This window comes from Cavia porcellus, unplaced genomic scaffold, assembly GCF_034190915.1.
Source record: "Cavia porcellus strain 051 isolate PalLab524CR breed Dunkin Hartley unplaced genomic scaffold, mCavPor4.1 scaffold_27, whole genome shotgun sequence".
In the NCBI taxonomy this organism is placed as follows: Eukaryota; Metazoa; Chordata; class Mammalia; order Rodentia; family Caviidae; genus Cavia; species Cavia porcellus.
In genome coordinates, this window is record NW_026947510.1 from 22132661 (window position 1) to 22145680 (window position 13020).

At 35.7% G+C, this 13020-nt stretch overlaps 1 protein-coding gene across 22 annotated transcripts in view; it reads left to right on the forward strand.

The window, feature by feature from the left end:
- Window positions 1-960: 960 nt before the first annotated feature.
- The window catches only part of Myo3a (myosin IIIA), a 180717-nt gene continuing 168657 nt past the window's right edge, over window positions 961-13020 (forward strand). For 19 of the 22 annotated variants that reach the window (XR_010043797.1, XR_010043798.1, XR_010043799.1 and 16 more), the window contains exons 1-2: window positions 1213-1265; window positions 1533-1619. Coding sequence is in view for 2 of the 22 variants with exons in the window: in XM_063238033.1 (XP_063094103.1) it covers window positions 1221-1265; window positions 1533-1619 (132 nt within the window). In the remaining 20 variants the exon portion in view is untranslated. Of the gene's footprint in view, window positions 1266-1532; window positions 1620-10409; window positions 10473-13020 lie in introns of all 22 variants that reach the window. The other 3 variants (XM_063238033.1, XM_063238034.1, XM_063238027.1) reach the window with 2 other exon arrangements.

Consider the following 13020-nt stretch of genomic DNA (forward strand, 5'->3'; position numbering starts at 1 on the left):
TGAAACAGACTTGCATGAGACATTGAGTTTTAGGCCTCCAGTAGACTCCTAGAGGACACTGTCATGGGCTCTAGATCTGGACTCATGTGGGACACTGGCTTGGGAGCCAGATCCTCAGGTAGATTCTTTGGGTCTCTAGTACATGGACAGCTCTCATGCTCTGCTGCATTTGACTCTTTGGGGGAATATAGAATAATCCTATCAATTATGTATCCTGTGTTAAACCTTTTCCCTTGTAAACTCTGACTACAACAGTATTTTAGCTGTTTACCCTATGCCTATTTTAAAACTAATGCTCTCTATCATTGTGGGGCCACTAGATTCTTACTTACTTGTACATTTGGTGTAATTTTTTTTTAAACTTTGAAGCTGTTCATAGGCCAGAGATATTTTCCACATTTTAAATCAACTGTTCCATGTCTATATTTCAAAACTCTTAGGAAGGCTTTAAAAAACGTTTAAATAAGTTTAAGGACTTTTTGACATATATACAAAGGATTTTTTTTAAGGCAATAAGGCTTTTGGGCCTGTTTATAATTCCTTTACCCATGGGTGGAACAAAACCACACACTTCGGTAGGTCTCACCTTTTACCTCTGAAGCGGGCCTATCTGACTCCTCGGAGGCTGTGGGGTCGGGCGGGCCTGGCTCTTGCCCCACTTGGTTCCGCGCGTGGAGGGAGCGGCGTCAGGGGCAGCAGGGCTGAGGCGAGTGCGCTCTCTGAGGGCGGCCGCTGCCACCTCACTCGCGCCTTTGCCCGACTTCCTCGCCGCCAAAACGGCGGGGCGCCTAGAGCCTGGAAACCGGGACCCGGGAGCGCCCAGGAAGAGAAGGCAATTTGGAGCCAGGGCGTGGGGGCCTAAGGGGCGCATGCGTGAGGAGCGCGGGCACCGGCGTGGGGGCGGGGGCGCGGGAGTGCGGACCGCACTGAGAGCCTGAGCGGGAGACGAAGGCGCAGGCGCAGTGAGCGGCCCCCGCGCGTCTCGCTCGGGTTTCTCTCCGAGTCGCGAAGAGCGAGCTGCAGAGTTGCAGTCAATAGTTGAGAAACAGAAGTTTTGCTTGAAAAGGCTGCATCATCTTGTTCGCCAGCAGCCCTCTTCTCCGGAACTTGGAGTTCGCGCCTACCTAAAATTCGCCTCCAAGAAAGTTTCTTCAGCGTTCATCTTTACTATGCGCTCTGTCTTTAACCTTTGACACAGCTATTACAGTAGCACTAAAAGTATGCAAACAGAAGAAAAGACAGAGAAGTTCTATGGATTTCTTGGGGTACCTGCAGTTTTCTTTGTAATTGAATGATTTTCCAGGTGCTCTTAACGTCGCGGTAGTTTTTCCAATTCATCTCAACCTTGTAACCTTAGAGTTGTTTTCTGCTAACGCTGGAAATGAGGTGCTTTATGTTCCCTGTTGCGTAAAAGTGCCAAACCTGAGGAGTGAGCAATGTGGTTCAGCCTAAATTGTTTCTAAATTAACTTCTCATTTCTTTCCCACGCAGCTTCTCTCTATAACACCATGAATTTTTGTTGTGTGTTACAGACCCAGGACCACAGCTGCAGCCTAGACGCAGATTGTGTGCCGTGCTGTTTGAACGTTATTATGCATTACTTTCAAGTTTTGCCAGAGGTAGGTATAAAAATTGCCGAGTTTTCCGGATTTGCCAATTCCTAATTGCCAAGTTTTGATAGATGATTGAGGGTGCGTATTATTCAGGCCATAGTGATTTTTATTACATTATAAAAGGTAATTGTTTTTAAAATGGTAAAGAAAATGGCGAAGTACAAGCTTTCCAAGATAACTTGTTCTTTGTGAATATGTTGAGGTGATGTCTAGCCTCTGAAAAATTACTCTTATCTGTCTTGGTCCTTTTTTTATGATTGTTGGAGACAAATGCAAAGTAAAAGATTTGATGATCTTTAATAGGAGATACATATAGAGAGAGAGGGAAAGAGAGAAAGGGAGATTCAGGTCGTGTCACATAATGGGTAGCGTTATCCTGCATTTTTGTTCGTGTATAATATTTTGGAGTTACATTATCTGAAAAGTAACTTTAATCTGTCAAATCTAAAATATTCAAAGGCCCATTCATTGTTACTAACAATGCTGATAAACAGAAATTTTAAAACTCAAATATACCTTAGAATGTATAGTGTAAATTACAAAGTTCTGATATAAAATGTTTGTCATGTTAATTTCTGTAATATCACTTCAGGCTCACTTTTTACAAACAAGGATCTCTTCCTTGGTTTTGTTAATGAATTACTTGAAAGATGTGAACTAGCAAGCAAATTTCCTTTTCCTGGTGAAACACAGAATTGTCCACTAGATGTTAAGTAGAAAATTTTCACTAGACTTTTGCACTAATTCACAAAAGACTATTTCTCAATTCGGGGCACACAGGGAGTCAGCAACCTCAGCTTGGGCAGGATTTCTCTTTCACACTGAAGCCAGCTACTACTGAACACTTAATTTCTACCATGAACTTTAGTCTAGTTTATTTCTTAATTCTGCCATTCACAACCATCCTGACATTCAGAACTTTCTGAGACTTTTATGAAATGAGGAACTATAGTAATGTCTTTCTAAAAGTTTTTGTGTGAGTGCACTGGCATCTGGACTGTGGTAGAAAGGAAAATACTAGTCATTGCATTATCCAGTTTTCCTTTGCCTTGGTGTAGACTGTGGATAGGTATATGTTTATTGAACACTGTGTCATAAAAATACAAGGCTTCATAAAAAAGTCATAATAAGCTAATAGTTTAAAAGGTGACTCTTACTGGATTTGAAGTAATTCAGAATAATTGCTTTATTTAATCAACATTTTCAAATTAGTAGGTTTTGCATATATTCTGGGCACAGGCTCTTTGCCACAGTGCTATTGCTGTGGTCTATTTTACCAAGACCTGCTTCACTCATGTGTCTTACCTCCCCCGTGTCTGCAGACACTTGAGTTTGTGATGCTTACTGGAAATAATGCCTTACTAACTGGGACAGCTGATTGTGGCTCAATATGTAGCCCAACTTTTGTCCTTAAAAGTGTGGAGTCCTGCATTACTTTACAAAGCAGGTCCTCATAAAACTCGAAATATTTATATCAACCCTGAGAATTTGTTCAGACTTGCATTATTACCCCATTTTAGAGCTATGGACATTGCCTCATAGTTTTTTACTAACGTTTAAAATAGTGATGTGTTAACTTTTTTTTTATTCTCACTAAGGCCACTAATTAATAATGGAGAAACTTCCCAGAAAATGATAGCCTTTCTTTTAAGTTCAGCATTTTTTAAGTAAATAATTATCCTCATAATTAGCAGGTAAAAAACAAGTGGTGGAGAGCAGAACACACATATAAAAGTATATAAGTATACTTCTTTTGCCTGCTATAAAATATTGGCAAGCAAATTAAAGGGAATAAAATGTACATTATGACATTCAAAACAGAGCATGCATACAACTGGTTATGTTTTAAGCTGAACTTCATTGTCTGTATTGTTGGAAAGCTGAGAGGGAGGTGCATCTTTTCATCTGGTCTGTATTTAAGTTAGACCAGAGATCCCTCTGTATCTGTTTTCTGACAAATGAGATACTGAAACTTGTTTGGTGCTCAACCTTGTGTTTTATATAACAAACTCGATTTTCTTTGTAGGCTTCTTTTTAAGTGGTCTTAATTGTGCATGGTCCTGCTTCTATGTAACTGTGAGAGAATATAAAAGCAGAGCTTGCAGAGCTTTGGGGAAAACAGGATTCTAGGTGAAGACAACAGCAGGTCCTGAGGCAGAAGAGGACTTAAAGTGAGTGTCCTAAAGGGGAGTCAGAAGGAAGTAAAGCTGAAATGACTGAGTGATGCAGAACACAGGATGAGTTACGAGGTTAGAGAAATGGTCAGATCACTTGGGGTTTGGATGACACAGAACGTGGATTTTAGCAGGAAAATAAAATGAACCAATTTCTGTACTGAGATCATCTCTGACTGCTCTGGGGAGACTGCTTCAGTAGCTAAACCTTTGACGTTCCAGTGTCTTTTCTATCAGAAGCGGGAGCGTCTTTCGATTTTAACTGTAAATGTTAAGTGTAAATGTTTAAGCAGTTTGGCAGAAGTTGGTACCTAAAGGAAAGGGTCTCTGACTAGTATTGTACAGAAAATATATGATGAATAGTTATAATAGTGAGTATCGTGGTATGCAAATACTGCTTGGTTTTCAGTAAAACCATCTGTTGCTTTCTTAGCATGCTCTGCATCATGGAACAGCTTGCATTTTCATTGAGAAATGGAGTTTGCATAAATTTTGGAAAAATTAACAATTAAATTTGATACTTCCTTTATATTCAAAAGGAAAGTATATTCATATTCATTTGTGAAACAGTGATCCCAATGTTGTGTTTCTATACTCTTCCATTGGTAAATTCTTCATTATTTAAAAAGTATAATGAAATACTTGGAAAGAATGAATTTTGAGAATAACTTGAACATGCTTATTAGAAGATATATAAGATCAAAATTAAATGTTTGATGTTGGAATATCAAGGCCAATTATTACAAACATCTCAAAAATGCTTTTTTTTCTTTTTTTCCTTCTGTGTTTCCAGGAAATCAACCAGTTGATATGTTTTTAAGTATATATCAGTAAGATATAAAATTATCTGTCTCTGCTCTAATTTGTTAGTTTTTTCCTCCTTAATATTATCCACCTGTACCTTAGCTTTTTTCATTTTAAACATTTAAGAACTTTAACATTTTTTATTCAGTTATGTTTCCTATAGTTTCAAATAGTTACATTTGTTTCAGGGAATTGGTATTGCTATATATTTATGTTTCTTATATATAATATACATATGTATCATATCTTGATCATTTTCAGTCCCTTTACCTCCCCTCTCCCTTACCCCAGCTCTGTAAAGTCTTTGTTTCCTATCATCTCTCCTTTATTTTATTCTTCATTGTATTTTAGGTTACTCATTAGAAGAAACTATGTGATACATACTTTCTAAAGAGTTGAACATCGGGGCTGGGGATTTAGCTCAGCGGCATAAGCACCTGCCTTGCAAGCAGGCAGTCATGAGTTCGATCCCTGGTACCGATAAAAACGAAAAAGACAAAAAAAAAAAAAAAAGAGTTGAACATCATACTGTAGTTTTTTGTGCGTGCCAGTGTTTATAGCAGTGCAAATCACAATAGCTAAGCTCTGGAAATAGCCTCAGTCAGTGGTAGTGGACCTAAGGCGTGTGTGCCCCAGCAGGCTTTTGTTATCCTTGAAAGTTCTAAAAGGTTTAGCATCACTGACCTACATACTCATCAACAGACTATATGTAATATAAAGATTGCGTGGTATATATACACAATGCAATTTTATTCAGTCATAAAGAAGAATGAAATAATGCATCTGCAGGAAAATAGATGGAATTGGGACTATAATGTTGAGTAAAATAAGTCAGACACAGAAAGTTAAATATCTTGATTTTCTTATTTTTTTCTTGATGGGAATCTAAATTTTAAAATCCTCTTTGAAGAATTATTGAATATATCAGTCTTCTAATCTTTGCAATCTCTTACATTTTACTATTCCTTTTCTTTTTTATTTTATTATGAGGCTATATAATGATAGCCCTTCTTCCTTTCTAACATAAAATTTGAGGCTATATATTTCCCCTGTGGACTGCTTTAACTGCATGCCATAAATATTAATCAACAGTATTTTCATTGTTTTCAGTTCTAAGTCTATTTTTATGTAGTTTTAAAAGATTTCTCCTTTAGTTGTTAATTTCTGATTTAATTGCTTTTCATAAACAATATCTTTCTTCTTGGGTATAGGTTTCCATATATATTCTAGTATACCTGATAGCAGTCAAAAATGGAAATTGAACCACTTCCTTTCTTTCATTCAGCTGTGGGAATGGCACCGCTCTGGAGATTATCTCTGTTTAACCTTAGGACCTAGTTGCGATGCCCAAGGTGGTAGATCACTAATCACAACACAAGTGAGAGACCAAATGAGAGGCACTTGGAGTCAGAGGTGGCCGCCACAGTTGGAAGCACCTGAAGTTAGAGGCGCCTGATCTTTTAAATCCTGGAAGCCTGAATTGTGTTGAAGGGTTGCTCTTCCTGAGTTCCTCTTCCCTGTACCTCTTCCTTCTGTTGTCCTGTGATTTTCCATAAATGCAACTGTTGTACTTAGTATTTACTACTAGCAGTTCTTTCCTTGACATACATAAGAACCTGAAATGTTGTGGCCCACTCAACTGTAACACATACATTAAATTCTTCTTGTTAGTATGTTATAACATATGCATTAAATTCGTGTTAATATGTTATTTAAATTTTATTTTTAAAGTTTTGTCCCTTAAGAATCACTGAGGTAAATTGAAATTTCCCAGTAAAATTGTAGATTTGTCCATTTATCCTTTATTTTTCAACTTTTATGTATTTTGAAGCTATATTTTGAGCTATATTTTCTTGGTAAGTTACGATTTTGATTGCTATGCTTCTTATCTTTAATAACTATTTTTGCCTTAACATATATTTTATCTGACATAGTCCTAATGAAGTCTGTTTTATTCAGTGTGTACATGGCACTGTTATTTTACTTACAGTATTTCTTTGTAGGTTCTGTGTGTATCTCTGCAAATAGTCTATAGATAGATTTCTATGTTTTCTTTGTTAAGTTTGATCTATTAGCAATTATTGTGCTACTGCCTATTTATAATTATTTCCATAGGGTTATTTTATTTCTCTTCTTTTGCTATTTATTCTCTTTTACTAAAGTTTGGGTTTAATTAGCTTTTTATCTTTTTATGTTTATGTTTTGCTTTCTCAATTATTTATCAGTTTACTGAAAAATACATTTTTAAAACAAACATGGTAAATTCAGTCCATTATTTTTGTTTTTGTTTTTGTTTTTGTTTTGTTTTATTTGTTTTTTGAATACCGGGGCTCAAACTCGCAACCTTGTGCTTGCCAGGCAGGCACTTATGCCACTGAGCTAAATCCCCAGCCCTCAGCTCATATGTTTTTGAGGAAAAGATAAGTACGTTTTATCACCTATTTTCCTTTTTACCTGCTGATGGCAATAATAATAATAATACTAACTGTAAATAAAACAGGTGTGAGAGCAAGGTCCTGGGAATGAAACTAAAGCTGTTTTCTGAGACATACATACATTTCTGAGCAACATTTACATGAAACATAGATAAACTATATTTATATATTACATTATATTTTTAAATTTTCATTTTAAAGAAACAATTTCAAAACAAAATAATAGAGTAACAATGATTAATACATTACATATTATTATCTTCAAAGTAGTCACTTAGACTACAGAATATAAGCATGAAAAATTGTCCAAACAGTATTAGCACAAACCTTTCTTTTCAATGAACTAAGAGAAATTAGTGTTATAATATATTAACTATCTTGTATGTATATATTTGTCGTTGTTGTGGTGGTTGTTGTTGTTGTGAAGTGAGTTCGTGAACAATACAGGAATCCAAGCAGCCCAATTGATAAATTTGGGATTTTATTAGCTGAGCTCAGCATCTACTCACAGACCTGTTGCAGAGTTCCACTGCATGACCCCGGACTGGAGTTACAGAGTTTTTAAAAACAAGAAACCATAAAAAGACATCCTGTTTCCTGTTGGAAACAATTTAGCTAGACTGTTACATTAATTTTTGGTGGACACCTATATCTTGCTTCTTTATTGAGCAGATTACTTTTTCTCTTGTGGGTGCAGCTCATTTTTTCTTATGGGATTGTACTCTAGGTAATTTTCCATTCTCCTGGGTCAAATACAAGGCACTAGTTACATGCAGGGCTCAAGGTGGCGTCACTTATGCCAAGCTACAACAGTTGTTGTTTTTCCTTTTCCCTTTCTTCTTTTCTGCTTTCCCTCATCTCAATTTCTCTTTCTTTTTGAACAGTTGCTTCCCATTTCACAATCTCTGTTGTATATTTTTGGATTTTATTTACTCTTTCAGCTTCTCACGCTAGGGAAACAATACAGTGTCTACAGGAGTCTGATTTATTTCATTTATGAATATGGTCTCAAGTTGCATCCTGTAAAAGCCACAAGTTTGTCCTTCTTTATGGCTGAGTTGTATTCCATTGTATAAAACAGCCTCATCTTTTTTATCTGCAGTTGATGGGCATTTAGGTTGTTTCCAAGATTTGGCTATTACAAATTGTGCAACTATAAGCATGGGTGCACATATGTCACTATGGTATGATGTTCTCAGTCCTTCCTGGCAGACACTCCAGCAGGGAAACTGCTGGGTCAAATGGAACTGCTAATCCTACTTTTTGAAGAATCTCCACACTGATTTCCACAGTGGTTGCACCAGTCTACACTCCCACCAATGGTGGAGAATGGTTCCTTTTTTCCCACAGCTCTGACAGGATTTGTTATTGGTTGATTTCTTGATGATAGCCATTGTTTCTGAAGAGAGATGGAATTGCAGTGTTGTTTTAATTTGCATCTCTCAAATCCAAAATGCTGAACATTTTTTCACATGTTTATTTGTCATTTGTATTTCTTCATCTGAGAAGTGTGTATTCATCTCAGATGCCCAGTTTTGAATTGGGTCTTTAAATTTGCGAGGGTCTCATTTTTTTCCAGTTCCTTATATTTTGGATGTAAGTCCATTGTCTGAGTGATAGCTAGCTATAATTTTTTCCATTCTATGGGTTGCCTGTTCAGTATGTTGATGGTTTCTTTTTTTGTGCAAAAACTTCTTAGTAATTTGTTGATTCTTTATAGTATTTCCCATGCATTCTAGGTTTTGTTCATGCAGTCTCTGCCTACACCTGTGTCTTCAAGATTTTAACCTGTTTTCTTTACCTATAGAGTTTCTGTTTTAATATTTAGATCTTTGATCCATTTTTACTTTAGTGCATGGTGATATGCATTGGTCTAGTTTTAGTTTTCAGCATAGGGAAAGCCAGTTTTTCCAGCACTATTTATTAAAGAGGGTGTCTTTCTTCCAATGAACATATTTGGCCCCTTTGTCAAAGATAACATAGCTAAGTGTGTTTGGAGTTGTGTCCACATCTTCTGTTCTCTACTACTGATCCACAGGTCTGTTTTTTGCTAATGTCACATTGATTAAACAATAGCATTAGAGATTGTGAATGTCCCCTGACTTGCCTTTTTTGCCCAGAAATGCTTTTTCTATTCTATGTATTTTCTGGTTCCAAATGAATTTTATAAATAGATTCTCTAATTCTGTGAGATATGCTAGTGTTATTTTGATAAGGTTTGGATTAAACCTATATACCAATTTTTGGAGTATGGCCATTTTCACTATGTTGGTTCTTCCTATTGATGAGCAAGGGATATCCTTCCTTTTTCTGATGTCTTCTTCAATCTCCTTTTTCAAAGTACTGTAATTTTCAATGTTTAGATCTACTGCTTTGTTAAAATGATTCCTATGTATTCCATTTTTTGATTTGTCATAGATGGCTTTTATTAGATGGAGGTAAAGACCATCTACTCCAGTTTTCTGTAGTTTTAATCATGAGTTCATGTTGGGTTTGCCAAATTCTTTTTCTGTATTGATTGAGATGATCGTGTGATTTTTGCCTTTGGCTCTGTTAATATGGTGTATTACATTAATTAATTTTCACATGTTGAAACATTCTGCATCCCTGGCATCAGTCCCACTTAGTTGTAGTGTATAATCTTGACGATTTGCTGCATTCTACTTGCCAATATTTTATTGAGAATTTTTGCATGTATGTTCATTAGGGAAACTGGCCTATAGTTCTCCTTTTCGGTTGAGTCTTTCTCTGGTTTTGGTATTAGGATAGTACTTGCTTCCAGGAATGAGTTAGGGAGAATTGCTTCCCTTTCAATATCAAGAGTTTGAGGAGTGTTGGAAATTCCTTAAATTTCTTATAGGTTCTGCAGTGAATCCATCAGGACCTGGGTTTTTCTTTGATGCTAAGGTTCTAATTACATTTTCATTTTCGTTAATTGAAGTTGGGTTATTCAGCAGTTTTACATCTTCTTGATTCAGCTTTGGTAATTCATACATGTTTAGGAATCTGTCCATTTCTTCTGAGTTATCAAACCTATGAAAGTAACGGTTTTTGAAGTAGGGACTGATGGTCTTCTGTGTTTCCACACAGTTTGTAGTGATTTCATCCTTTTCATTCCTTATTCCATGAATGTGAGTTTTTTTCTTTCCTTTTTAAATAAGGTTGGCTAGGGGCTTGTCAATTTTATTTATTCTTTCAAAGAACCAACATTTTGATTCATTAATTATTTGTATTGTTTTCCAGGTCTCTATTGTATTGATGTTTGTTCTGATCTTTATAATTTTCTGCTTTCTTTGGGCTATGGGCTTGACTTGCTGTTACTTTTCTACATGCTTGAGGTGTAGAATCAGATTATTTATTTGTGTTCTCTCTGTTTTCCTAAGGTGGGAATTCACCGCAATAAATTTCCCTCTGTGGAGTGCTTTCATTGCATCTCACAGGTCCCAGTAAGTTGTATTTGTATTTTCGTTTGGTTGTAGATATTGTTTAATTTCTTCTTTAATTTCCTCTGTGAGCCATTGATTATTTAGGAGTGTATTATTTAATTTCCATGTGTTTATGGAGTTTTTGCTGGGTTTTTTTGTTCTTAATGTCTAGTTTCATGGCCTTATGATCAGATAATATGCATGGGAAAATTTTGACTCTTTTTCATTTACTTAAGCATGTTCTGAGAACTAGTATATTGTCTGTTTTAAAGAATGTCCCATGTGAAGCTGAGAACAATGTATAGTCTGATGTTGTTGGGTGGAACACTCTGTACATATCTACTAAGTCCATTTGTTTACAAGTTTGATTCAGTTATGTTATTTCTTTGCTGATTTTCTCCCTAGTTGATCTGTCTCTTTTTGTCAATGGGGTGATAAGGCCTCCCGTTATAACTGTGTTATTCCATATTTGATTTTTCATTTCTGTTAATATTTGTTTTATATAGCTGGGTGCTCCCATATTTGGTACATACATTTTTAAGATTGTTATCTTTTCCCCTTGAAGTTTTCCCCCTAGCCAGTATGTAGTACCCTCTTTATCTCTTTTGATCATTCTTGGTTTGAAGTTCACATTGTCTGCACATAGACCAGCTACCCCTGCTTTTCTTGGGGGGGGGGTTTCCTGTTGCATGAAGTATTGTTTTCCATTCTTTGACTTTCAGTCTGTGAATTTCCTTTACAGTTAGATAGGTTTCTTATATACAGCATATGGTTAAATATTGTTTTTCGATCATTCCAGTTATTTCCTTTTGTATGTCATAATTATTTTTCCTGACTGGTTGGTTTTAAGAGTGTCTCATTGTCATTAATGTTCTCTAGTTTCATTCTGGTGTTTATAAATATGGGTTTCTTGTTACTTATCATTTTTTAACTTCTTACACTTGAATGTTCACATCTTCTACCTATTTGGAAAAACTCAGCCATTTTTGATTGCTTTTTTTTCCCATTTTCTGTATTCTCTCCTCCTTAAATTCTCATTAGGTATGTGTTAAACTGAATCAGTCAGCAAAATAGAGTTCTAGGTAGTTCAATAGGATTTTAATATGCAGAATTGGTTACAAATATTTGGGCACATCTAAAAGCCAAATGAAATGGTGAAGCAGCTTAAGTTATAGTTGACAGAAATCTTTTGTCACTCCTAGAGCTGCAGGAATACATTAAGGAGATAGTCCTACCAAGACTTCAGAGCTGCAAACATCTAGGCTTATGACATTTCTGTCTTACAGGAAAAGGAGACCCAACAGTTGATAACACTACACAAAAAGAGAAAACAGAAGAGAATAAACTAGCTCTCTCTGTTTCTCCTACCATCCGGTCTCTTGTTTGGGACTCTCCTCGGCATAATTTCTTAGGACAGGATGGCAGCAGGGGAAGAACTGTGGGAAATAGAGTTTGGAGATGTCAGCCCATAAGATTCATAGCATGGATGGTCACACATGGATATAAGAATAGGCCAGTCATTCCATTCTCCCAATATTTTTGACTTGGCTTTTGAAATTTCCATTATTTTTTCCCCATAGACTGAATTCTGAGTAATTTTTTGTTTTGGTAAATACGTTCTACGTAACAGTTATCCTTTCTACTTATTTTGAATGTGTCGTTCATGGGTATTAAATACAGTCCACATCATTATAAAATCATCACCAACATCATCTCTAGAATTTTTATCTTCCCAAACTAAAACTCTGTACCTTTGAAATAATTCCTATTCTTCCTCTCCCCCTAGCAATCACAATTTACTTTCTGTCTTTGAACTTGATTATCCTAGCTACTTCCTATGGATGGAATTACACTGTATTTTCCTATTATAACAGGCTTATTTCGCTTTGCATGTCTTCTAGGCTCATCCATATTGCATTTAGTATGTGTCAAAAACTTTCCTTTTTAAAACTAAAGAACACTGTGCTGACAGTACTATGTATCCTACATTTCATTTATCTGTTCTTGTGTCAGTGGACATAGTTACCTCCACCTGGAGTAATTATGCTTCTATGAAGATGAATGTACCAATATATCTGGGCTGTGATTCTTTTGGATATATATTCAAGAAATAGAATTGGTATATCATATGGTAATTCTAGGTGTAGTTTTTGGGGAACTGTCATTTGTTTTTCCACAGTGGCTAATTCTATTTCATATTCCTACAGCAATGAACATGAGTTCCTACTTTTCCACAACCTCCACAATACATTTTGTTTTCTGTTTTTATAATAGGCATTCTAATGAATTTGAGGTAGTATCCCATGGGAGTATTTTATTGCATTTCTCTGATTATTGTTGAACACCATTTTATATATATATTGATTGTGTATCCTAAAGATATAGCTATTCAAATTTTTTTACTTAATTTTAATAATGGATTGTTGTTTCAATTGTAAGGGTTATTTATATAGCCCCATATCACATATATTATGTGCAAATATTTTAATTTTGATAATTGTTCTTTTATTTTGTTAATAGTATTCTCTGATATGCAAAGGTTTTTAATTTTTACAAAGTCTAATTTGCC